At 37.8% G+C, this 26015-nt stretch overlaps 1 protein-coding gene across 1 annotated transcript; it reads right to left on the bottom strand.

Annotated features, from left to right (window-relative positions):
- Window positions 1-2120: 2120 nt before the first annotated feature.
- LOC139943911 (eukaryotic peptide chain release factor GTP-binding subunit ERF3A-like) lies at window positions 2121-25814 on the bottom strand. Its single transcript, XM_071940798.1, has 16 exons — window positions 25482-25814; window positions 23590-23637; window positions 22596-22691; window positions 19235-19399; window positions 18838-18871; window positions 18002-18079; window positions 16344-16524; window positions 15579-15733; window positions 14888-15031; window positions 14103-14196; window positions 12428-12508; window positions 11128-11229; window positions 9956-10027; window positions 9363-9452; window positions 7818-7986; window positions 2121-7455 (listed from the first exon to the last, which is right to left on the bottom strand). The coding sequence occupies exons 1-16, from the start codon at window positions 25699-25701 to the stop codon at window positions 7412-7414; spliced, it is 1773 nt and encodes a 590-aa protein (XP_071796899.1). The 5' UTR covers window positions 25702-25814; the 3' UTR covers window positions 2121-7411.
- Between the last annotated feature and the right edge of the window lie 201 nt (window positions 25815-26015).

The raw sequence follows: 26015 nt of genomic DNA, 5'->3' as shown, positions 1-26015 counted from the left end.
AAGAATCTCTAACTCCCCACAGAAAGCGGCGTACTGGGCCGAGGTTTTGAAAGCTCCCCGGTTTCCAGTTTGTTCTTGATTTCTTTCAATTCGGTGTCATCTTGTGGTTTATTTGCAATTGTTAATGCCTCGAATTTTGAGCTAAAATAAAGCTGAAACTTCTCAAACAATAATTAGGCGTTTGTGTCCACGTTTCCAGGTTGTTCTTGAGGCATTGACATCCATATTATGTCTTAAGAAACAAATTTAGTTGTACATGTTAGTTCTTATAAAAATGTGTACCCAGCGACAGAAAATGACCTGAACTGGAGATCTCAGACGCATGGATTCCTTTAGCTTATACAATAACACGCTTCAGCAGTTTGATATTATGCTTCAATGAGTTGTGGAATGTAATGGCGCAATCGATTGCCATGCAACGCCCCACACAGAGCATTTTCAGTTGCAGGCCCTAGATTTAACCCTCGAGTGATAAACATGTAGCTACAAAATAGAACTTATCATGTTTACGGAAAACATAAGTCAAATCTATGTCGAACTATGTGTATTATTTAACTTGTATGTTATTTGAAAATAAAGTTTTTCAAGGAAAAGATTGCTAGCATCTAGGTTTAAATCATTCAACGGGTGAAGGTTAAATCTGTAAAGATTTGGAAAAATAAATCCACTGGGATTGATTTAATTAATGCTCCAAAGACTAATTTTTTAATCTTTTGAAAGATTAATTTTAAATCCACGCTGATTGGTCCCTAACCACAATCCTTGAAAGATTTAAAATTTAATCCTGTGGATTTAAATTTAAATCCTTGTAATTTAGAGTGTAGGATGTGGAATTCCATTCCAAACTCCATCAAAAGTTCTAGTTCTGTTACCATGCTCAAATGGTAACTTAAACAAAAATTATTTTTCAATCAGTTTCTACCTACATGGTTTATATAAATCTCGCCTTGCTTGGCCTGCAGTTCCATAGTCAAAGAGAGACCGGCTTTTCGCGGGATTTTCTTGGCTAAATGCTGCAGGCTTTGCCTAGTCGTGGTTCCTCTTGATTATTGTTTGCATTCCTTTTATTGTTTTTTCCTGTCATTCTCTGGGCGCTTCGTAACCTTAGGAAAAGGCGCTATAAATAGCATTATTATTACACACGTGACCCGTGTGTCTCAACATATATGCATAAATTAACAAACCTGTGAAAATTTGAGCTCAATTGGTCGTCGAGTTGCAAGATAATAATGAAAGAAAAAACACCCTTTGTCACACGAAGTTGTGTGCTTTCAGATGCTTGATTTCGAGACATCATATTATCCTAAATCTGAGGTCTCGAAATCAAATTCAGTGAAAATTACTTCTTACTCGAAAACTATACATTATTTCAGAGGGAGCCGTTTCTCACAATGTTTTATACTATCAACCTCTTCCCCATAACTGGCGTTACCGAGAAAGGTTCTATGCTAAAACTGATGTTGAGCAGCGCTGATGTTGAGTAGTTACCAGTAGTGTCCACCGCCTTTAAAGAGCCAATAAAGGATGATCTCAATATTTGAACTATTATCTTTTTATGGCCAAATAGATTCGTAGATACCGGTTAATAACCATTTTACTCTAAAAATTTGCATTTAGTAACAAATAACTCGAGTCAAAAGTGCACCCGTTCGTGCGGCTTTTTCAGCCGAGAGTCAAAATGGCTTATCTATTATAATGACCCCTTGACGCCAGTGACGATTTCCCCCTAATAGGTTTGAACACAGTGCAAACCGAGTGCGCTATTTTCTACATCAAATAGCCGCCACTGACGTCACGATTCCTTTGTCGCGCAGGTTTGTTTGACCCCGCGGTTTTCAGAAATTTGGCTTGGAACAGTCTGGAGAAAAAACATTTTTACCATGTTTTAACGTAAGGTAAGAGACTCGTTATATTTTTTTTTAATGTTTCCTATGGACTCGCGCTATTACAAAACTGCAATATCTATATTATTCGAGATCATCCTTTATTGGCTGTTTAACATTTACGAGAGTTTAAAATGTATTTAGTGTGGAGCACCCATAACTGAATGGGTGCTTTCTAATAAGGAGGAAGTCGCAGCCAACAAAGTCATATCTTAAAAGCGGCGCTACAAAAGAAAATGACCTCATGTTTCCAAATCGAGAGCCGTTTTATTGATGATATGTGTAACCAATACCAGCAAATCATTTGACATGAATGTTGCATGATAGAACAGTATAACAAAGCAACGATTAACTTTGCAGAAGGGTGCACACTTTGGCAACAATTAAAGACAATAACAGAAATGATTATTGCCAGTGCCACTTTAGACGTTTATGTTATAAACAAAAGTAGAATTAATAATAAAGTCAAAATTAATTTAAATCTCTATATTCCACTTATCACAATTACTACATACAGCACTAAAATAGTATGGAGCCACATGAGTGCCCCTGCCCACCCCACCCCCTGAAGCCCGGTTCATAGTTCCTGCGAATGCGAAGCGAATATTGACGTCGCAAATTCGCAACAAACAATTCGCAGTAGTTGAGCTCTGCTCTACTCCCTTGCGAATAATCGCTGCAAAAGGAGGGTTTGACGTCAAATTCGCTTCGCATTCACGTTCGCATGAAGTATGAACCGGGCTTTACACTGCCTATATATTGCCTATTTCAGGAAAGAAATTAGTCTTGGTTCATGACACTACGACGATTTTACAGTTTAATGTAGTGATACAGCCCTCTGTTGATGATGTATTACAAATACAGAAGGAAGGAGTGTCTTGAATCAAGACTAAGAATAAGTTGACTAAGTTATCATTTCATATCATTATCACTTCTAAGTTTCTTGTCTTGTCATTAACTTGATGTCTCAATAGTAAACCTCTTTGGGAGATACCAGCTTATCTGGATAGGTGGTATGGCATTGTTAGGACTCCATAGAATACGGAGCCTCATCCCAGTGGTCTTAAATGAGACCAATGGGGCCGAGCACATCCTACTGGAAAGTAAAAAAACATTTTCATTTTTACTCAAAATTAAATTTGAGTGATAAATACTTGAAACTGTTGCAACTGACAGAAAGGCCACGCTTAAAGAATACTGTTAAATATTGGTTTACTGATACACATATTGTTCGTAACAAATTCACAAAAATAACAGCTAAAGTCTGACAATGGAGTCATTCCTCCCAAGCCAAAATGTAGTTTTTCTACTTTATTTAGCCTTCCCTATTTTCTGACCATTCCACATTGTGTTAAATGAATGATAGAGCTTCCAAACAGCAGTTATTATCCTTAAAGTACACAGACAGTTCAGTGCCGAGTTTCAGCGCTCCGCCACACAACCTGTGAAGTACGATTATCAAACTTCCTGGCTAATGTTAATGAGTAGAAAGGTTTTCGTACAACCCTTATGGGAAAATCTCTTACAGCTGAATCAAACTGGCATACTTTAGACCGTCAGTCGACTACACATCAATGTGTAATTCACTAGGGTGTAAATTGCCAAAAGCCTTTATAGTGGTCGGCGCAAAATCATCCAAAATTACTCCCTTAAAATTTACAATTCATCGAAAAAGAGGAAATGCCAACATGAGAGAACAAAACTTATATTTTGAGGGACTGAAATAATCAATGTCAAAAAGCCAGACTTCTTAAAGACACTGGACACTATTGGCGTTTCTCAACATATGCAAAATATAACAAACCTGTGAAAATATGAGCTCAATCCGTAGTCGAAGTTGCGAGATAATAATGAAAGCAAAAACACCCTTGTCACACAAAGTTGTGTGCTTTAAGATGCTTGATTTCGAGACCTCACATTCTAAATCTGAGGTCTCAAAATCAAACTCGTGGAAAATTACTTCTTTCTCAAAAACTACGTTACTTTAGAGGGAGCCGTTTCTCAAAATGTTTTAAACTATCAACCTCTTGCCATTACTCATTACCAAGAAAGGTTTTCTGCTCATAATTATTTTGAGTAATTTCCAATAGTGTCCACTGCCTTCAATAGGGGCTCCATACATGCCATACAAACATATTTTTCACTCTTTATTTCTATCTGAACTGCAGTCATATCTGCAACAGAATAAAGCAAGAGTAGACGGAGCCTGATTGGCTCTCTTGAATTCATTTAAAAAGGCAACAAGACCAAGTCATTTGCGTTGGACTCAGAGAACTTAAATACACATTTACTGTTTATTAAACATGCAATACTATTTTAACCTTGGGGGAAAAATAGGTACATTTTATTGAGTCGAAGGCCGACCTACAGATAATAATACTTCTTTCAAGCTCACTGATTTTCTTAAGTGACTATTTCGGAAGAAAGATTTTAAAAAGCAGATGTTTTTTTATAATGTTTTATCGTATCTTTAACTATTTAAAAACAAGCAAAGGATGGCGGCAACTAAAATAACCAAAATTTACTTTTTGCATAAATGGCCGCCGCAAAATGTCAAAATACAAAGTACAGTTAGTTCTTTAGAATCATCGCTTCTGTACTAAGAAGAGAAGAAGATGAAATTGTATTTTCCTCTATCTTTTAAACCAAAATGTAGACAATGTGACCTATGTTTACACCCAACCTGCCCTCTGTTGACAAAACACTATGGGTGCGTTCGTTTAGCTTCCCTGGGTCGATCCCGGTGTGTGGCTTTTTTTTTCTTCCAGGACGAATGTGGGTAATTATCTGCACACGTACGTCCTGGAACAAAAAAAACCTGTCACACACCGGGGTCGACCCAGGGAAGCTAAACGAACCCACCCTGTATACGCCATTCTTCGTCAGGCAAAAAGACGCGTTGTCATGGTAAGATTGCATACACTTTCTAGCTGGCTGCCAAAACTCAAAGGTTTTACCAGGTGGTATGCGCACGAATCATGTTACGGTTTTTGAGTGATGTCAGAGGTCACATCCTCTAGAAGTTCCTCTACATGTCTGCATCATACATGTATGGCAGGGAATCAAAGTTAAACACACGCTCGTTTTTATGCTAGTAATGCGATAACTCAGGATTGAACCAGGATACATGGCAACTGTGTTTTCCTCACAGGATGGTCGAGGCATTTCCTTAACTATCCTAGAAATAAATCAACAGAAATACATGGTACATGTAGATGGTTTTTCCTTTTAGGATGATTGAGGCATTTCCTTAACTATCCCTGGAATTAAAAAGAAATGTTAACCATCGTTTAGTAGCTGCGCAAGGTCCAACTGCGACTTGGTACTTGTAATTTTACATTCCAACCAATGAACTATCATCAGTGAGTAGACCAGTGACTACAACACAAGTCGCACTAAGCTTATCTGAATGCACACGCAAACAGAGCGAGTGGTACACACAGAAGTTGAAGTACTTTGTTACAGCAGCGCATTTACAAATCCTCATTAGTGTTTAAATGAGGGTTGCCAGAGTGCCCGACCACCACCCAGTTCTCGGTGACGGACTCCTAAATCCTTAAATTTCCCTCTTTATCGTTCTTTTGTCAACAATAAAAGAATTTATCTCTTTTAAGTGAATGCTTCGCTTCACTCATTATGTAGTATTTTCACAAGCAGATTTGTTTTTCTATGCGCCAGGAGTGTCTTTCTGACGGGCATGGCGGATGTAGCATGATTTGACAAAATCTGTGAAAAGCTAAACCAATTAAAACATTCAACATGACAATTCTTTGAATCTCATGGGGCCTGTTTCTGTTTGGATATGGGGTAAGGTAAACTCTTGCTCTGCTTGTTTAAATAAAATAAGAAAAAAAAAATGGAAAACAGAAAGGCCCCGTTTATATTAAAGGGGTGTACTGTCGTCATGATCATCGCAGGACTGTGGGTGTACATGGGAGTATGGACTATAAACCAGTAACTGTACAGAGGCAAAACCGGGCTGGTGGTCACATCACAGAATAATAACCACAGCGCCCTTTAAAGACACCGGACACTATTGGTAATTGTCAAAGACCAGCCTTCACAGTTGGTGTATCTCAACATATGCATAAGATAACAAACCTGTGAAAATTTGTAAGCTCAATCGGTCGTCGAAGTTGCGAGATATTAGAAAAAACCATTGCCGCACCATGGTCGCACAAAGTTGTGTGCTTTGAGATGCTTGATTTCGAGACCTCAAATTCTAAATCTGAGGTCTTGAAATCAAATTCGTGGAAAATTACTTCTTTCTCGAAAACTATGTCATTTTAGAGGGAGCTGTTTCTCACAATGTTTTTTATACTATCAACCTCTCCCCATTACTCGTGATAAAGAAAGGTTTTATGATAACAATTAATTTGAGTAATTACCAATAGTGTCCACTGCCTTTACAGACCAGAGTTAAAACTAGTCTTATCTCGACTTAACTTAAGACTAGCTATACATTTTTTATTTCTCTTATGACTGGTCCTAAGTTAGGACTGGTTCTAACTCTTTGTGAAATCGACCCCAGTTTTCTCAATTGGTGTATCCCAACACATGCATAAAATAACAAACCTTTGAAAATTTGGGCTCAATCCGACAATTGGTCATCGAATTTGCAAGAACACAATGAAAGAAAAAAAAACACCCTTGTTGCACAAATATTTTGTTTGCTTTCAGATGCCTGAGAAAGGCTTCAGGCGTGAAGTCTTTCTCAGATTCAACTATTCAAGTGGGAAATTACATCTTTCTCACAAACTTTGTTTCTTCAGAGGGAGTCGTTTCTCAAAGTATTGTTAAACTATCAACAGCTCTCCGTTTCTCTTACAAAGTAAGTTTTTATGATGATATTAATTTTGAGTAATTACCAAAAGAGTCCAGGGGTCAATTTGACACAGAGTTAGATTAGGAAGTATTCCTTAAAGATATTCAAACTTAAGGGTTGTCCTAAGTCTTGTCCTAACTCGAGATAAGACTAGTCTTAACTCTTTTTTGTTGTTGAGAAAACCACCCCAGTGCCTTCAAAGACACTGGACACTATTGGTAATTGTCGAAGACCAGTATTCTCACTTGGTGTATCCCAACATATGCATATAATAACAAACTTGCGAACATTTGAACTCAATTGATCGTCAAAGTGGCGAGATAATAATGGACAAAAAAAAAACACCTTTGTCACATGAAGTTATGTTCTTTCAGATGCTTGATTTCGGGACCTCAAAATCTAATTCAAAGGTTTCGAAATCAAATTCGTGAAAACAAATATGTCACTTCAGAGGGAGCCAGTTCAGAGGGAGCCAGTTATACTACATGTATCAACAGCTTCCCATTGCTTGTTACCAAGTAGGTTTTTATGGCAAAAATTATTTTGAGTAATTACCACAAGTGTCCACTGCCTTTAAGTCACAGGCCTGCTGTGATCATGACGGTAGTCTCCCTTTAAATAAATGCAATAAAACCCTTAATCAACGTCAACCTTAGTATGAGTCCAACTAGTCCCTGCTTAACATGCCACTATGACACTCCTTTCAGTTGATGAGCTTCAAAACTTTTCCAATGCCGATGGTTTTTCCTGTTGGATACAAAAATATTCAAACAATTTACATATAATAAAAATAATAATAATAATAATAACTGGTGACTACATACCCTATCAGTAAAACTGGTGACCATTATCTGACGAATCAATGCATGAAATCGATTAAAATAAAAACTTAACATAATATAACCCTTGACAAGGAAGGGAAATGACCATTTCAATATAATGTACTAATTTTTCAGAGTGAAATTTTACACATGACGTTATTGGATTTGAACAACTAATGAATCTTCACTTTAAGGAGAAATTTTTCGTCAGTCAACAAATAACACAGCTTCAGTCTCTTTGACTAAGTCTGAGAGCAGATGACGTACAACATCTAATTATTTTCTTACCTTCGTCTCTGAGAGTAAAACGTCCCATCTGCTGGAAGTCACTAAAAGTCTCCATGCACAGCACTCCCGCACATTCAAATCGAGCCAGAGCGATCTGGTCTTGCTTGATGTAACGCGGCCGAGTCTTGCTGCGTTCCCCTGTCTTCTTGTCCACCGTGGCGATTAGGGTCTGAGAGGGAAAAAAAAAAACAAGATACTTACTTCCATTAATAATAATTATATTAATAATTGCCTCTGAAGAAGGTCCCGTTTGGATCGAAAGCTAAGGCCACCTACCCTATTCATTATTTTAACAATAAAGAAATATGTAGAGCGCCTTATGCGAGGGCCTACAAGGCCATTAACAATATTAATAATACCAAAATGTATTAGCGCTTTATCATACTGCTGCCTCTAGAGCACTGAACAAAATGCACAAGTCCACAACTAAGCAGGTACAATTGTATGGACAATTTAAAAAATATAAAAAAACAAAAAAATTAAAAATTAAAAAAAAACTGAATTCTAACAAAAGGAGTAAAAATTCAACATGTAACTGAGTAAAGTGAAATACTGAAATATTAAAAATGCAATCTGATCTAAAATACGAAATATTATTATACTAATCATAAAGCAGGCTAAAAATGCAATTAAAATCTATTAAGGACACTAGACACCTCTGGTAATTGTCAAAGACCAGCCATCGATTTCACAAAGAGTTAGGACTCGTCTTATCTCGAGTTAGGGCGAGTAACTCGTCCTAACTTAGGATTAATCTTAAGGTCTGCATGCTACAGTGCAGGGTTGGGACTCTTCCTAAGTCCTAAGATTAGTCTTAAGTTAGGAAGAGTTTTGTGAAATCGACGGCAGTCTTCTTTTAGCTCAATTGGTAGTTGAAGTTGTGAGATAATAATGGAAGAAAAAACACCCTTGTCCCACAAGTTGTGTGTGCTTTCAGATGCTTGATTTCGGGACCCCAAAATCTATATCTGAGGTCCCGAAATCAAATTCAAATATTTTAGTGGAAAATTACTTTCTTCTCAAAACTACCTTACTTCAGAGAGAGAGTCGTTTCTCACAATATTTTATACTATCAACCTCTCCCCATTACTTGTTCCTAAGTAGGTTTTTTATGCTAACAATTATTTTGAGTAATTACCAATAGTGTCCAATGCCTTCAAACCATTCAGCAGGTACACCTTTAATAATAATAATAACCCGTTTTTATACAGCGCTTTTCACACCCGGAGGGCGTCCCAAAGCGCTTCACATTATTACCCGTGGTCACTGGGCCTTAAATCACTCCTTAAACCATCTCAACTCCCTGGTGGGGAGTATGCAGCCTGTGCAACATTAATATGCGCTACTCGGCTAAATCAATCACAAGAACCATCTCTGCCCTCACAGGTACCCATTTACCCCTTGGTGGAGAGAGGCAATTATAGTTAAGCGTCTTGCTCAGAGACACAAGTGTCACGACCGGGATTCGAACCCACACTCTGATGAACAGAAGCACCAGAGCTTGAATTCGGTGCTCTTATCCTTTAGTGGCAGGGGACAACTTACCGTTATTTGGACCTCCTCTACAGCGGTGTGGATGTGTAGCACTGCACCATAACCAGCACAAATAATGGACTTGTGTTCAATGATCACAATCTGTGCAAAAAGGTAAAAGACAGACAACAATTTCAGCCCTTCAGTCAATTTCAGGAATATGTAGGGTTTTCAAGGGTTTTCTGACACTAATTTTTAATAGTTTTCCCTACACTAGTGATAATAGGTTCACACGGTAAATGGCAGAATAAAGCCCGGTTTCTACTTCCTGCGAATGCGATATTATGATGAAGTCACAGCTCCATTTTTCATAGCAAATTTTTCACAGAAGGTATGCACATCTCAATTCTTCTGTATTATTTGTTTGCATAAATTCTCAACATTTGTACCGCATTGCCATTTGCAGGAAGTATGAAGGAGGTTTTAAGCAAAGGGAAATGGAATGTCGTCACATGTCATCACAATTAATCAATTGCCATCAAATTTATAGAGAGCCTTTTACAAAATTGACAAAATGTTGTATATAGTATCCTTGAATAAACACAAGTTATAATAACTTAGCATAGGATAAAAGTAAATGAGTTGTTAACAATGTGCGTTCGTACCTGTGCGTCAAAGACCTTACATGTGTGACAGGGGCTGTTGATTTCACAGAGGACAAAGCCAGGGGATACATCCTGAAAGAAAAAACAAGGTCATAAAGGTCATTGATAAGTTTGGAAAGTTTGGAAGAAGAAACAAAACGGAAATATGGGTTTTTCACTATGTGTGCTGATGGCAAACATTTTGTTGTTTATGCATAGTAGAAATGATATAATGCAACAAAATATTGACCCATTTCACCTGACGTCATCATCAGAATAATCTTGGATGCGCCATGTTGGTGGTCAGTGTCAACGTGCGTTATTCAGTGAAGTGCGCATTTTTAGGTGACGCGGCGTTTACACGTAAGCTTATTGACCACCAACATGGTGAGCGTGGCATCAGTCGCCGCGTGTGACGCGCGTGCAAGGGGTCAATACCTACACTTTTTTTTTGGAGTCACGTCTAGTAAAATAAATTCACCCCAAGCAGAAGTCATTTGCAGGGGAATTTATAACATGAATCCTTACTAGTCTGTTTGGCTAGTGAGTCTTTAATACATACCCTCTACTATTTGGTGAGTAAACACCCACAACACTGAAACAAGATAATGAACATATTTGAAGTTTTTTTTAATTTGAGCCTGCAGTCTACAATCCTTAGATGGTTTAAAGAATGAACAAAATGGCTCAACGACAGGGGGTAACTATGTTTTAAAGGGTCTATTTAACTTTTGTAGGACAAAAAACACAATGTCCACAGATTTACACTAAACTAACACAGTTTGAAGATAATGATAGTAGAAAGCTTCCCTGAAAATATTACGTGCTGAGGTGCTCTAGTTTTTGGGAAATGAGTAAAACAATGTAATGAAAATAAATTTCGTCACATGAGACGAAAATTATTTTAATCATTTACAAACGTATTTTCATGACATTGTTTTATTCATTTCTCAAAAACTACAGCACCTCAGTAAGTAATATGTGAAGGGAAGCTTTCCACTATCATTATCTTCAAACCCTGTAAGTTTAATGTAAATCTATGGACATTTTGAAAAGGTACCCAAATCCTTTAAGTAGCATGAGTGATGCTTAGTGGCATTTTGAGCACTATATAAGAAGCCACTTTTACTATTTATACATGTCATTTTTGAGGAGATCTTGGTCTAAGTAAAGAGAAATTCCTTTGAATATACCTCCTCCTCGACGCCCCTGACTTTTAATTTGACATTCTCTCCAGCCCCTGCTTCTGTCGTATCATCCTCATCGGATAAAATTTGCAGAATTTCCACATTTGTCTGGGGAAAAAAATATAGGAATATTATATTAGTGACAGTACACCAAGATCGAAACTTGACTACACTTCTTTTTAAATATACTTTGACCCAATAATAATGAATGTGAAATTGACCTCAAGAAACTCAAACTTAATACTGTTTACTTTAAATAAGTTAAACTTTAACATAAGCCATAAAATTAATAAAATAATTATGGTTTTACATACTAATACTAGGCCACATAAATTCAAAGAGGCAACAGAGGCAATTGCCTCTATGCTCTTGGTCATTGCCTTGGTGCCCTTTAAAACCTTCCAGTACAAATTTACATTTCCCTCTTACATGTAGGAGGTGCCCTTCACTCATAATACGAAAATCAGAATACAAAAAACTACCTCGCAAATACAAGACCAAAGTACCAGAAACGTAATAGCCTTAAAAATATACCTAAGAGTTGATAGTTATGACCAGAATTCACTAAATAATTGCACCGATTAGATCAGTATCATCGAAACCTAACAAAAACATTCAGTTAATATAAAAAGAAGTACATTTTACAAAATGTAATATTCAAAATATAGTTGAGAATTTCTTCTCACTCGTGACCTGTGAAAAAAACAGCAACAACAACAACAATAAGGCAATACAATTCAAGTCGATTCAAATTCATGGTAAAATTTTACGCAACAACAATTGACTTTTGACTTCTAAAATGGCAAGTGTGGCTAGCGGTAGCAAAGTGTGACGTTGGTGCAAAGGGTTCAATAATTCATGCAAAAAATATAATCTTGAGCAAAATATGATACAGTAAACAATAAATAACACATTTAAATCACAGGTTTTAAAACTAGGCACATTGCAAAATCACAGGTCTATAAAGCTGAGGACAAAAATTATTTTTTGCACCGAATGGAACAACTAAAAAAACACACAGTAAAATGATAAATGACCGTACATGTTTAAATATGTAATCACATGAATTAAGTGTATGAAAGTAAGCAAATACAGCAATCACAAGTCTATAAAACCAAGTGTAAAAATTATCACAGGAGACCGGCAATCGGAACTGAATCGCAGAAGATCGGCAATCAGAACCAAGACAACATTGAAAGGGGGCAGGGGGGCCAAACGAGATATGGCCGGGCTTGTAGCTAGCGCAATGGGTATTTTTATGTGTACATTTTGTTTGACTTTAATAGGTATCATTTTATTGTCTTACCTTATTAGGCATCATTAAGACAGTGTCTCCTTTGGAGATATTTCCTCCTTCGATTTTTCCCAGTAAAATGGTTCCCATATCCTGCAAGGTAAAAACCATTATCAATCAGTATAATGACAACTTAAGCTTTGTCTAAAACACTAACCCTACCTAAACATATAAGGAAAACAAAGGAATTAACGGCAGTGGACACTATTGGTAATTACTCAAAATACTAACTATCATAAAACCATTCTTGATTACGAGTAATGGGAAGAAATCGACGGCAGTGTCTTTAAAGGCAGGGGACACTAGTGATAGTTGCTCAAAATAATTATCATCATAAAACCTCACTTGGTGACGAGTAATGGGGAGAGGGTGAATAGTACAAAACATTGTGAGAAACGGCTCCCTCTGAAGTGACGTAGTTCTCGAGAAAGAAGTTATTTTCCACAAATTTTATTTCAAGACCTCCAATTTAAAATTTGGGGTCTCGAAATCAAGCATCTGAACGCACACAACTTCGTGTGACCATGGTTTGGCAAGTGTGTTTTTTTCTTCCATTAATATTTAGCAACTTCGACGACTGATTGAGCTCAAATTTTCACAGGTTTGTTATTTTATGCATATGTTGAGATACACTAACTATGAAGACTAGTCTTTAGCAATTACCAATAGTGTCCAGTGTCTTTATAAGATTAACTAGTTACTCAAACACAAAGGCCTAATTTCGTAGAGCTGATTGAGCACAAAAAGTAGCTCAGCACAGCGACATTAAACTTACCAGATTATGGTTCACAGTAACTACAATGTCGTATGTACAATTTGTAACTGGTAGCCTGCTCATTTATGCTAAGCAGGAGGTTGTTAAGTCAAAATGTTGTGCAGGCAGTGGACACTGTTGGTAGTTGTCAAAGACTAGCCTTTACAGTTGGTGTATCTCAACGTATGCATTTAACATAAACAAAACCTGTGAAAATTTGAGCTCAATCGGTCATCGAACTTGCGAGACATATTTCTTTCTCTAAAACTATGGCACTTCAGAGGGAGCCGTTTCTCGCAATGTTTTGTACCATCAACCTCTCCCCATTACTTGTTACCAAGAAAGGTTTTATGCTAACAATTATTTTGAGTAATAACCAATAGTGTCCACTGCCTTTAAGCAGCTCTATAAAATTGGGCACAAATTGGCACCTACAGCTACGGCTGGATTAGTAACATACAGAAGCCACAGTCGTAGCCAACGATTGTGGACGCAGTTTTTAGTACAATAATAAAACACGAATCCACTGCAAAAATGCTCCCTGCTACTTGACAATAAAAATAAGAAAAACTATAAAATTTAACCTGGAAGAAAAGTGAAATCATTAACAAGTCAAAAATAAGATCCACAAATAGAGATAGATATAAAGCAATAAAAGATTAAGATACATGTACATGTATAAGCAATCAATCACAATATTAAAAACCATGTAAAACATACAAATACTAAAATAGTATCCATCAGATCCACTCAAGAAAATCATTAAAATAACCAGTATAAAATGAAAAAGCGCACAAAATAGAAAGTGATAAGCAATCATAAACATGACAATGCAGTAAAATAGCTGGGTAATAAGGTAAAAGAACGTCACTTTAAGATAAAACTGCTTCCCTACAGAGATGAGTCTTCAGCAGTGGTTTAAAGCTACTATACCTTGTATCTGTCTGTGATGGGCATCCTGAGGGGTCCGTTTAACTCTCGCCCAAGAGAAGGTAGCTTATCGATATATGGAATAAACGCTGGTCCACTGGAATCAAAAGGAAGCCAGTGAAAAGGTCATCAGTCTGCTGTGATTGGCAATCAGTTTAAAGGAACACGTTGCCTTGGATCAGACGAGTTTTGGAAAGATGTTTTAAAAGTTGAGTACAATGATCCGAACAAACTTGCCTCGAAATTGCATGGTTTTCCTTTTACTGTGCGAACTTTCACAAAGTAATTGGTGTTTGAAGCTTTGCATGGTATGAAGAATAAGAAGTAACCATAAATACTAAATAGTCAACTTGTAGGTTCGAATCCCAAGCCGTGACACTAGTATCCTTAAGCAAAACACTTAACCATTGCTTCGTCCTTCGGATGAGACGTTAAGCCGTTGGTCCCATGTGTTGTGTAACGCATGTTATAGAACCCAGTGCACTTATCGAAAAGAGAAGGGGTTCGCCCCGGTGTTCCTGGCTGTGGTTGCTGTATGCGCCGTAGCACCTTGTAAACCCTTATAAGGTGCTAAAAATAATTGGGTCTCAGAATTCATCACTGCAATAACCTATCTTTCTGCTAGTTTGTATATACTCAGCGCCTTGAGTACCTTGTTTGGTAGATACGTGCGCTATATAAGACTTTGATACTATTATTATTATATGTGCCATTTTGTCATACTGCTACTTCGTCATACTGCTGTTCTGTCATACTGCTATTTCATGTATGGAGTGAGTTGTACTTACGTGTACCAGCTACACATACTACCAGCAGGCTCCTTGAGGTTAGCTCCTGTGATTCCTGATACAGGAATGAAGAAGATATCTTTCTTTGGATTAAAACCGACTTTCTTGAGGAATGGGACCAGCTTCATTTTGCACTCTGAGTACCTGCAAGATGATAAAAAGAATAGTAATTATTATTTATTCATAAATACCTCAGGACAGTTTCGCTATTCCTATTGGTGGAACGCCCGTCACGTGGGGGTGTTTAAACCTTTGATAATGACCAGTGTTTATAACCGGTTGTGAGTGGAGACTCCGTACTAGTCTTGATGCAAGACGTTTTTTGTTACAATTAAAAACTGCTGTACAATTAAAATTCAACACAAGAGGGAATACGGAAAGATTTCCGTATCCTGCCATTTCTTTTTCACTTTTTTTTTGCACCAAAAGGAATAACTCATTTCAATCAATCAATCAACCACATAGACAGCAAGGGTTCGTCGTGCCGTTCTCCTGTGTCTACGTCCTACAGCCTCACACCACATGTGGTCGATGTCGCTAGGCCGGCCAAGTTGTTGGTCTGAGGATGATCGAGGCCCAACAATATCTCATTTGCTGATACGAGATACCAATTTGTTTCAAAGCGAATAAAAAAGAGGCGGCAGTATGCAAAAATTTATTTTTCCAGGAAGAATTCTGTAAGTTTGCCTACCTCTCCTCGGACCACTTGACAGTATGGTCATCCATTTTGTTGATAAGAACGACCAGATGCTTGACTCCGGCCGTCTTGGCCAACATGGCATGCTCTCGCGTCTGACCCCCCCTCTCAAAGCCCGTCTCAAATTCACCCTTCCTCGCAGAGATGACCTATTTTAAAGTCACATCAACAAGAAAGTGTTAAAAAAGTGACAAAGGAAAGATATAACTGAGTTAAAGACAGTGGAAACTATTGGTAACTAATCAAAATAATTATTATTAGCATAAAACCTTACCTGATTCCTCCAGAATTATATACTTTTTATTCTGCAGTCAAAAGTGTATAGTTTTTTTGAGACACATGGTAGTATGGAATTTCAGCACAATTTTTTTCAAAGAATGAAGTATTTAGATACTTTGTTGATCGTTATTTAAAGGGTCTATGTAATTTTTGTAGGACAAAAACACATTGTCCACAGATTTACACTAAACTTACAGTTTGAAGATAATGATAAAAGAAAGCTTCCCTGAAAATATTACGTGCTGAGGTGCTGTAGTTTTGGGGAAATGAGTAAAACAATGTCATAAAAATTATTTTTAGCATTTACAAACGTATTTTCATGACATTGTTTTACTCATTTTTCCAAAACTACAGCACCTCAATTTGGAGGGAAGCTTTCCACTATCACTATCTTTAAACCCTGTAAGTTTAGTGTAAATCTATGGACAATTTGAAAAGATACCCAAATCCTTTATCCAAATAGAAGAAGCTTGATCTTACCAACACAGCCAAGTCTGCCTGGGCAGCCCCACAGATCATGTTAGGCACAAAGCTCCGATGGCCGGGGGCGTCTAGGATTGTGAAATGTTTTTTGTCCGTCTCAAAGTTGGCTCGGCCGACCTCTACCGTCTTGCCCTTCTCCCTTTCCTCTGAGTTGGTATCCAGCGCCCACGACAGGTACCTGGTCAGAAACACACACCGTTTTAACATCTATTGACATACATTTCATGTATTGAACAAAACTTGGTAGGAACCAAGGAATCCCGTCTCACTACCGGGAAAAGATTTTGTAATGGCATTGTCCGTCTTGTCAGTCTTGCTCTTGTTTTTTGTGTTAATTTATTAGTTGGTTTGTCCACGACAGGTTACTGATCAGAAGAACACACTCTGTCTTAACGTCTATATTTCATTCACATCATGTATAGACGAGGACTTTAAGGCACATGACACTAATGGTAATTACAAAAAAAGGTTGTAAGCATAAAAATTTACTTAGTAATGAGCAATGCCCAGGTAGAAATTCCAGTTGAACCTAGTTAAACTGGGTTTAACTGGAACTAGTTGAAACCCATTGATAAAATAGTTGAACACAGTTAAAACCACTTGGTTTAATATGGAAAATGGACAGAGACCAACTGGTTTATAATTTCAACCTAGTTGAAAACAGTTAAACCTAGTCCAAACCAGTTGGTTAATATGGAAAATGGATGAGTTTGGTCACTATCCAGTTGAACCAGTAGACCCCAGTTAACTAGGTTCAACTGGAATTTTGACCTGGGTGGAGAGCTGTTGATGGTATAAAACATTATGAGAAACGACTGCCTCTGTTGAAACATAGTTTTTAGGTACTTTCTCACTCAAATATTAAAAGACTTCAGGACCAAAGCATTTTAATAGGCATCTGAAATCACACAAATTTGTGCAACAAGGTTTCTTTTGTTCATTAGTTTTGCTCAGCTTCGATGACCAGTTCAGTTCAAATTTGTATAGGTTTGTTATTGTATGCATGATGGAATACACCAAGTGAGAATACTAGTCATTGACAATTACCAAAGGTGTCCCGTGTCTTTACATTGACACATATTTCATGCATTGATCAGGGACTTGATGGTGACCCTGGATAATAAAGAAACTTAAAGGTACTGGACACTATTGGTAATTAACCAAAATATTTATTAGCATAAAACTTCACTTGGTAACGAGTAATGGGGAGAGGTTGATAGTATAAAACATTGTGAGAAGCGGCTCCCTCTGAAGTGACGTAGTTTTCGAAAAAGAAGTAATTTTCCATGAATTTGATTTTGAGACCTCAGTTTCAGAATTTGAGGTTTCGAAATCAAGCATCTGAAAGCACACAACTTCGTGTGACAAGGGTGTGTTTTCTTTCATAGTTACCTCGCCACTCCGACGACCTCGAAATTTTCACAGGTTTGTTATTTTATGTTTATGTTGAGATACATCAAGTGAAAAGACTGGCCCTTAACAATTACCAATAGTGTCCAGTGTCTTTAAAAGGATCCAAAGGTCGCAGCAATAATTGTGAAGTGCTTTGCTTACGAACACAAGTGTTACAAACACAAGTGTCACGACAGGGACTCAAACCACACTCTGCTGATCAAAAACGGAGTCAGAGTTTATCATGAAAGTGTTTCACTTACCAACTTTCTCTGTTCTTCTCTTTGGCCTCTCGTTCATATTTCTCCAGAGTTCTCTTGTCGACTTGTCCAGTAAGGAACCTGTGGAAAGAAATCAAGCGATTGGAAAATTATAATCATCAAAATAAATGCCACTCAAATCGGGCAAAATTCTTATTACTAAATTCCACTGAACAAGAAGATTGGAAAATTATAATCATCAAAATAAATGCCACTCAAATCGGGCAAAATTCTTCTTATTCAAATTCCACTGAACAAGAAGATTGGAAAATTATAATCATCAAAATAAATGCCACTCAAATCGGGCAAAATTCTTATTATTAAATTCCACTAAACAAGAAGATCCAAGGAGAAAACAACAGCTACATTTTTTCACAAGGCAGACATAGACAGTCTGACTTCAGTTACAAGTCAAGTAATAAAACACAAGGGAAACTGACTTTGGTAACTGTTAAATGATTTTGGGTAGAACACACTTGACTAGTTGAACCTGTGACCTCCAGATAAACTTGGCCCAGCTCTACCAACTTAGCTACATATATCTCGACATAATGTCAGAGTCCTTTCTATTTTGTCAAAAACTCAATTTGGGGGCGGGGGTAAAAGTTAGCACATTAATCCAGAAGCCTTCGGTTCAAGTTGTGCTCTAGTCAATTTGTCTTTTTGTTCAACGCAAAATTATTTAGATAAAATCAACCATTTCTCATCCCTGGACAATTGACATTTCCAAATGCAATGTCATTGGTAGATAATTTGTGGCCAGTCTTCAAGTGTTCACCAAATTTGTTCACTCCTTTAAGAACTAGCAAAGATATCATAAACAGGTACTCAATACTCACATAATGTGACCACCAATAGTAGATTTTCCAGCATCTGTAAATTAAACAATAACAATTGTCAAGTTATTTTTGTTTTCAGTAAAGAATGAAAAAGGAACTTTTATTATTATTATTACTATTATTTACTTTTATTTAAACCACAAATCGTGGCCCAAGGCCAAATAGACCAATCCAGTAGGCTCCGCCTTTCTGCACAACTCTGCCGCGCGCCAAGATACGCGCACGCATGTCCGACCTTATTTGTCGGACCTTATTTGTCGGACCTTATTTGTCGGACCTTCATTGCGTTGTGATAGGTCATTACGCAATGGGGCGGAGCTTAATGGATCGGTCTGTTGCTTGTGACTGTACAGATCAATATATCCAGAATGATATCAACACACAAAACAATGCTTACCAACATGGCCGATGAATATGACATTGACATGCTCCCTGGGGTTTTTGTCTTCTTCTTCCTCCTCCTGCTGCTGGACCTGTTTATACTTGCTTTTCTGTGGGGGTGGGGCGACCACTACTAGTTTAGCCGCTCCACTTGCCTCTTCTTCACTGGAAGGTCCACTGTCTGTAAACAATAGAGGAATATGTAATATTATAACACCCCTTGCAAGTATTCTACCTGCTTATTGGTTTAGAGCGCGTCACATGACATGTCTTAGTTTTGCTAGACAACGGCCGTATGATAGTGCCTTCGGTTTGCCATGCGCTAGTCCGAAGACTAGCACTCGGCTTGCAGTATCCAGACCACCGTTGCGTGTACGAGGATGATAAATTAATAGTCTGTAACCATTTCGGATTGCACGACACTACATGCAGCACAGTAAAAGTGTTTGCAATCTGTATTCGCGTCATCTGTGGATTGTAGCATTCAGGTCTGTAATTTAATAACAGTACAGTATTTAGAAATGTTTGGGGTGTTATAAAACAAATATTGATTGCTTTTACTCGTGCAATGGTTAAAAACTATGACCCCGAGGTGATCCCCGAGAGCCACGTTCTTTTTTCCCTTGGCTTCGCCTCGGGAAAATAGAACGTCGCTCCCGGGGATCACCTCGGGGGGTCATAGTTTTAACCATAGCACTCGAAACAGTCAATATTTGTATACTCCTACATCAGGGGCTGATTTCAGAAAGAGTTTAAGGGACACGTTGCCTTGGATCGGTCGGGTTGGTCTTTGAAAAGGGTTTGTAACCGTGTGTTATAAAATGCATATTGATTAGACAGATATTTTGAAAGTAGAATATAATGATCCACACAAGTATCACTCGAAATAGCATGGTTTTCCATTTACCTCGTTGCCAAACATGGTCGGTCATTTCCATAAATGTCCGACCGCGTTAGTTCGCAAAGTAAAAGAAAAACTATATGTGGATCGTTATATTCTACTTTTAAAATATCTTTCTAACCGTATACATTTTATAACAAATGGTTACAAACACTTTTCAAAGACCAACACGACCGAACCAAGGCAACATGTTCCTTTAAGGTTGATCTTAACTGCGAATCCACGCCTGGAATTACACGAAGGCCATAATATTTATAATTAAATTCAACATGATAAAAAAAGGGAAATGGTTAGACAGTAGAGGAGGGTTGAATATGCACTGTGTATGAATGCATTTACCAAAAGACATCATACTGCAGGCTCACATAGTTTATCCTTCAAAACCACATGGATGATATTGAATGGGTCAAAGAGTATGAGGGTTCATATTTGTGTAATCTTTTTAACTAGAAGGTCTTTGTCTAAGTATTGTCTTCGTAGTTTTGTAATGACACTTCCATTCTCAGGTACCCACTCTGTAAAACTAAAAGTACTCTGGGAGATTGCGCTTTTGAGTGTGATGCTCCTAAACTTTGGAATGCCCTTCCACATGCAATCAGGATCGCCAACAATACTGGTACCTTCAAAACATTGCTAAAAACCGACTTACTCCACAAGGCTTTTTATTAGATTTTTTTCCCGGGCCTTTTGCCGTATAATTTCTGTGGTTTGATGACAACTATTGTTCTTGTAATTCTCAGTGTAATTTCCACTTACAAATATTTTTTAACTATTGTTAAAGGCAGTGGACACTATTGGTAATTACTAAAAAAAGTTATTAGCATAAAACTTTACTTGGTAACGAGTAATGGGGAGAGGTTGATAATATAAAACATTGTGAGAAGCGGCTCACTCTGAAGTGACGTAGTTTTCAAGAAAGAAGTAATTTTCCGCGAATTTGATTTCGAGACCTCAAGTTAAAGATTTTAGGTCTTGAAATCAAGCATCAGAAAGCACACAACTTCGTTTGACAAGTGTGTTTTTTTCTTTCATTATTATCTCGCAACTTCGACGACCAATTGAGCTAAAATTTTCACAGGTTCGTTATTTTATGCATATGTTGAGATACACCCACTCTGTAAAGCTAACAGTACTCTGGGAGATTGCGCTTTTGAGTGTGTTGCCCCGAAACTTTGGAATGCTCTCCCACATACAATCAGGATCGCCAACAATACTGGTACCTTCAAAACATTGCTAAAAACCCACTTACTCCACCAGGCTTTTTATTAGATTTTTTCCCGGGCCTTTTGCCGTATAATTTCTGTGGTTTGATGACAACTATTGTTCTTGTAATTCTCAGTGTAATTTCCACTCACAAATATTTTTTAACTATTGTTAAAGGCAGTGGACACTATTGGTAATTACTGAAAAAAGTTATTAGCATAAAACTTTACTTGGTAACAAGTAATGGGGAGAGGTTGATAATATAAAACATTGTGAGAAGCGGCTCACTCTGAAGTGACATAGTTTTCAAGAAAGAAGTAATTTTCCGCGAATTTGATTTCGAGACCTCAAGTTAAGAATTTGAGGTCTTGAAATCAAGCATCAGAAAGCACACAACTTCGTTTGACAAGTGTGTTTTTTTCTTTCATTATTATCTCGCAACTTCGACGACCAATTGAGCTAAAATTTTCACAGGTTCGTTATTTTATGCATATGTTGAGATACACCCACTCTGTAAAGCTAACAGTACTCTGGGAGATTGCGCTTTTGAGTGTGTTGCCCCGAAACTTTGGAATGCTCTCCCACATACAATCAGGATCGCCAACAATACTGGTACCTTCAAAACATTGCTAAAAACCCACTTACTCCACCAGGCTTTTTATTAGATTTTTTCCCGGGCCTTTTGCCGTATAATTTCTGTGGTTTGATGACAACTATTGTTCTTGTAATTCTCAGTGTAATTTCCACTCACAAATATTTTTTAACTATTGTTAAAGGCAGTGGACACTATTGGTAATTACTGAAAAAAGTTATTAGCATAAAACTTTACTTGGTAACAAGTAATGGGGAGAGGTTGATAATATAAAACATTGTGAGAAGCGGCTCACTCTGAAGTGACGTAGTTTTCAAGAAAGAAGTAATTTTCCGCGAATTTGATTTCGAGACCTCAAGTTAAGAATTTTAGGTCTTGAAATCAAGCATTAGAAAGCACACAACTTCGTTTGACAAGTGTGTTTTTTTTCTTTCATTATTATCTCGCAACTTCGACGACCAATTGAGCTAAAATTGTCACAGGTTCGTTATTTTATGCATATGTTGAGATACACCAAGTGAGAAGACTGGTCTGTGACAATTACCAATAGTGTCCAGTGTCTTTAATGTCTGTATTGTTGTAATGCGCATCTGTACATATTTTTTATGAAACTTATAAATGAATAAATTAGTATTATAACTATTTTTATTAATAAAATACATGTGAAGTACGACGACTCACCTTCTTCTTCTGGTACCTCCTCTGAATTGTTGTTCGGAGACGCCTCTTGTTCTTCCGTCTCTTCTTGAGGTTGGGGTGTGGTCTCATCTTCGGCTTCTACACGGAAAGTTTCAGTATTACCGAAATTAATAAAACTATTTGGGGTCAGATTACATTGACATGAACGAAAATACATTCTAGAGTGATCATTGTTATGATTTCCAAACATGCCTGCTGACAATAGGCCAGGGCCAAATTTCATATCTAGATGCTTTTAAAGATTGCTTAAAAATTTGCTGCTACATGTCATCCTGTTGGCCGAAAGCAACGGCTGAAACAGTTGTGCCACATCATGCCATACGCGCGACGCCCACAGCATTCCCTTATAAGGAGTTGTTTACCCGAGGGCGGCGGAGGGCTTTACCATTTCATAGCTGGAGGGGTGTTGTGTTGAAAGAAATCATTGAGCAATTATAATTTTTGCATTTATTTTACTTTTTGACCAAGAAGTGTTGACAACCTCTTCACCACACATTGATTCCTTAAAGGGTATATATATGTACTTTTTCCTAACACTAAACACAATGTCCACAGATTTACATTAAACACACAGTTTGAAGATTATGATAGTACAAAGCTTCCCTTGAAATTTTACTTACAGAGGTGCTGTAGTTTTTGAGAAATGAGTAAAACTAATAATTTTCATCTCAGTTTTAGCATGTAAAAACGTATTAACCAGTTATGCTATGGTTTGGGTATAATATCATAACTGGTTGAGGGGATTTTACATGCTTAAATCATTTTGGTCTCATGAGACCAAATGATTTTGTGACTTGTTTTACTCATTTCTCAAAAACTACACAACCTTAGTTAGTAATATTCGAAGGGAAGCTTTCCACTATCATTATCTTCAAACCCTGTAAGTTTAATTTAAATCTGTGACATTTTGAAAAAGTACCCGAATCCTTTAATTAAATATTCTATTTTTATAATATTTTTCTTTTACAATGAATACCTGCTATTCCAGAGTCTTGCGCTGGTGACGCCTCTCCTGAAGGTTCATCTGCAGAGAACCAAAAAAAAGATAGTCATTATTTAATGAAAGGGAAAGTATAACCTTGGGTTTTTGGAACTATTTGATTGTCTTTATCCTGCAACCAAACCAAACTGTGAAAATTTCAATCCAAAAGGTGGTCGCGTGTTCAAGACGTGGTCTTTATAGGGGGTGGGGGGGGGGGAGGGGGTGACAATATCTCCTGCCACCCTGGTTCATCATGTTCACTCGTAGAGTGTCATGACCGAGTGGTTAAGAGCATCAAACAAAGGGATTTTCCTAACACTTAACAGCTTTCAAATGGATGTCAGAAAACTCGGACCATTCAGACAACACGACTGACGGTTTTTCAACTGTCAGACAACTCGACTTTACGACCAAGTAAAGTCGACAGATGGCCGTGGCGGGGACCTCACCCCAAGGTGCCAAAGGGTGGGATGGGGGGAGGGGGGTGGTTAGGGTTAGGGTAGGGTTAGGTCACGGTTAGGATACAGAAAAATTTGTGTAAACAAGTCAGTAACGGAGGTCTGTTCAACCATCGATTTGTCTTGGCGAGTTGTCTCAAAGTCGAGTTGTCTGAACTGTTGAACAGTCGAGTTGTCTCAACCGTCGAGTTGTCCGAACAGTCGAGTTGTCTGACATCCATTTAAAAGCTGTCAAGTGTTAGGGAAATCCCTTTGTTTGTCCACAGTATCCTCAACCTTCACCTCATCATTTTGCTAAAATAAAACTACACGCTAACAAGCTTAAGTTTTTGAGGAACTTACATCTCACTCTTTCAGCGGCAACTTTAAATAATATCTTTTCTGACGGGCCTTTCCATGAACTTGATTTTTTTCCCTTTTCTATCAGACAGTCGCCTTCCCTTTCCTATCAGAACGCCCGGCCGCTATTCACCCCTCCCGCCCCCGCTGAGCCCCTGTCACGGCAATCCATCGACTTGTCTTGACCCCAAGTCAAGTTGTCTGACAGTTGAATAAATCATCTGAACCGTCGAGTTGTCCGAACCGTTGAGTTGTCCGAACGAACGAGTTGTCTGGTCTCCCTTGGTGTGCATGTTGGGTGAGCAGGTCTGAGCAAGTCTAACATGTTGAAGAATGACTCTTGAATGAGTTTGTTGTCAAATTATTTATTTACTCAGAAATCCAGGAAAAGTTTCCATATGGCGCCACCACTTTTTCATTCAATATGAAATAATATAGTATCTAATTTTCCTCAATGAGATATCACTTGTTGTAAAAATGGGTTAAAAAGTGGTGGCGACATACGGAAAGTTATATCCGAAATCCATTAAACTCTGCTGAGCTGAACCAGCACCGTACATTTACTAAAATTATTGTACATGTTTCCGTTATTGTGATGCATGGAAACACCCCGAAACACCATTCAGTCCAGAACAGGAGTTAAAAACAATTTATGATCATGATGTACAATCTATGTAGGCATGGTCAGTAGGCAGGCATTGGATTTGAATGCAGCTTTTTTTACAACAATTTCACAAAAAAGTCCTTGTTCTCTTGTTTATTCCAGTCAGAAGCCCTTCCCCATCATGTTCTTACATTCATGGCACTCTGCTTTTTAATGTATGATTCATCAAGCATCTTATTGTTTATGGGAACTCCATCAGACCATGGCACTTTGACTACGGCCCCATGTGACTAGCACAACATGAATCACGAATAATTATGCAAACAATACAATACAAACATGACAAAACAACCAACAATATAAAATTTCATTTTGGAGTCACATCTGTCACGACGTAAAGCCAACACTTCCGGTTAAAATCACGACAAAATACCCGGTTTTCTGGACGATTCTTGCCATATGTGTATCCGTAAATCACCACTTACCGTCGTCTTTGTTGTTACAGGGTTCAGTTTTGGGTGAAATTGTCCCAAAAGAGGGAACAAATGCCGGTGCATTCACGTTCGGAACGAAGGGCTTCGCGTTGACATTCAACGCAGAAAATTGTTCATTAATGTCTAAAGCATCACCGTGATTTCCTGGGCCAGGATCGGCCTGCTCTTCCCAGCTGTCTAGGGCTGCACCTTCGCTCTGGTCAGGATCCATCCTGGGTTTATCTTTTGTCGTTTTGTAGCAGTATTTTGGCTGAAATCGGGAATTAATTTTGTTGTCTTTTGGGAGGACAGACGAGCTGCATGCACCGCGTGTGTGAAATTCATATGACGTCAGCACAACCACAGAGGGCGCCCTTCAGATTGCGCAATCACTTCTCATGTCGCACAAGCCCCAATTATTTTCATAGAGCTGCTAAGCAAAAAAAATTTGCTTAGCATGAAATTTCTTCCTTGATAAAAACAGTATAACTATAACAAAATTTCCATTTGTTTCAAATTGCTTTATACTGGTTTTCAGCTTTTGTT

The sequence above is a fragment of the Asterias amurensis genome, chromosome 11 (assembly GCF_032118995.1).
Source record: "Asterias amurensis chromosome 11, ASM3211899v1".
Taxonomy (NCBI): domain Eukaryota; kingdom Metazoa; phylum Echinodermata; class Asteroidea; order Forcipulatida; family Asteriidae; genus Asterias; species Asterias amurensis.
Note: the sequence above shows the minus strand (reverse complement) of the source record. Positions and strands in the feature narration are given on the sequence as shown.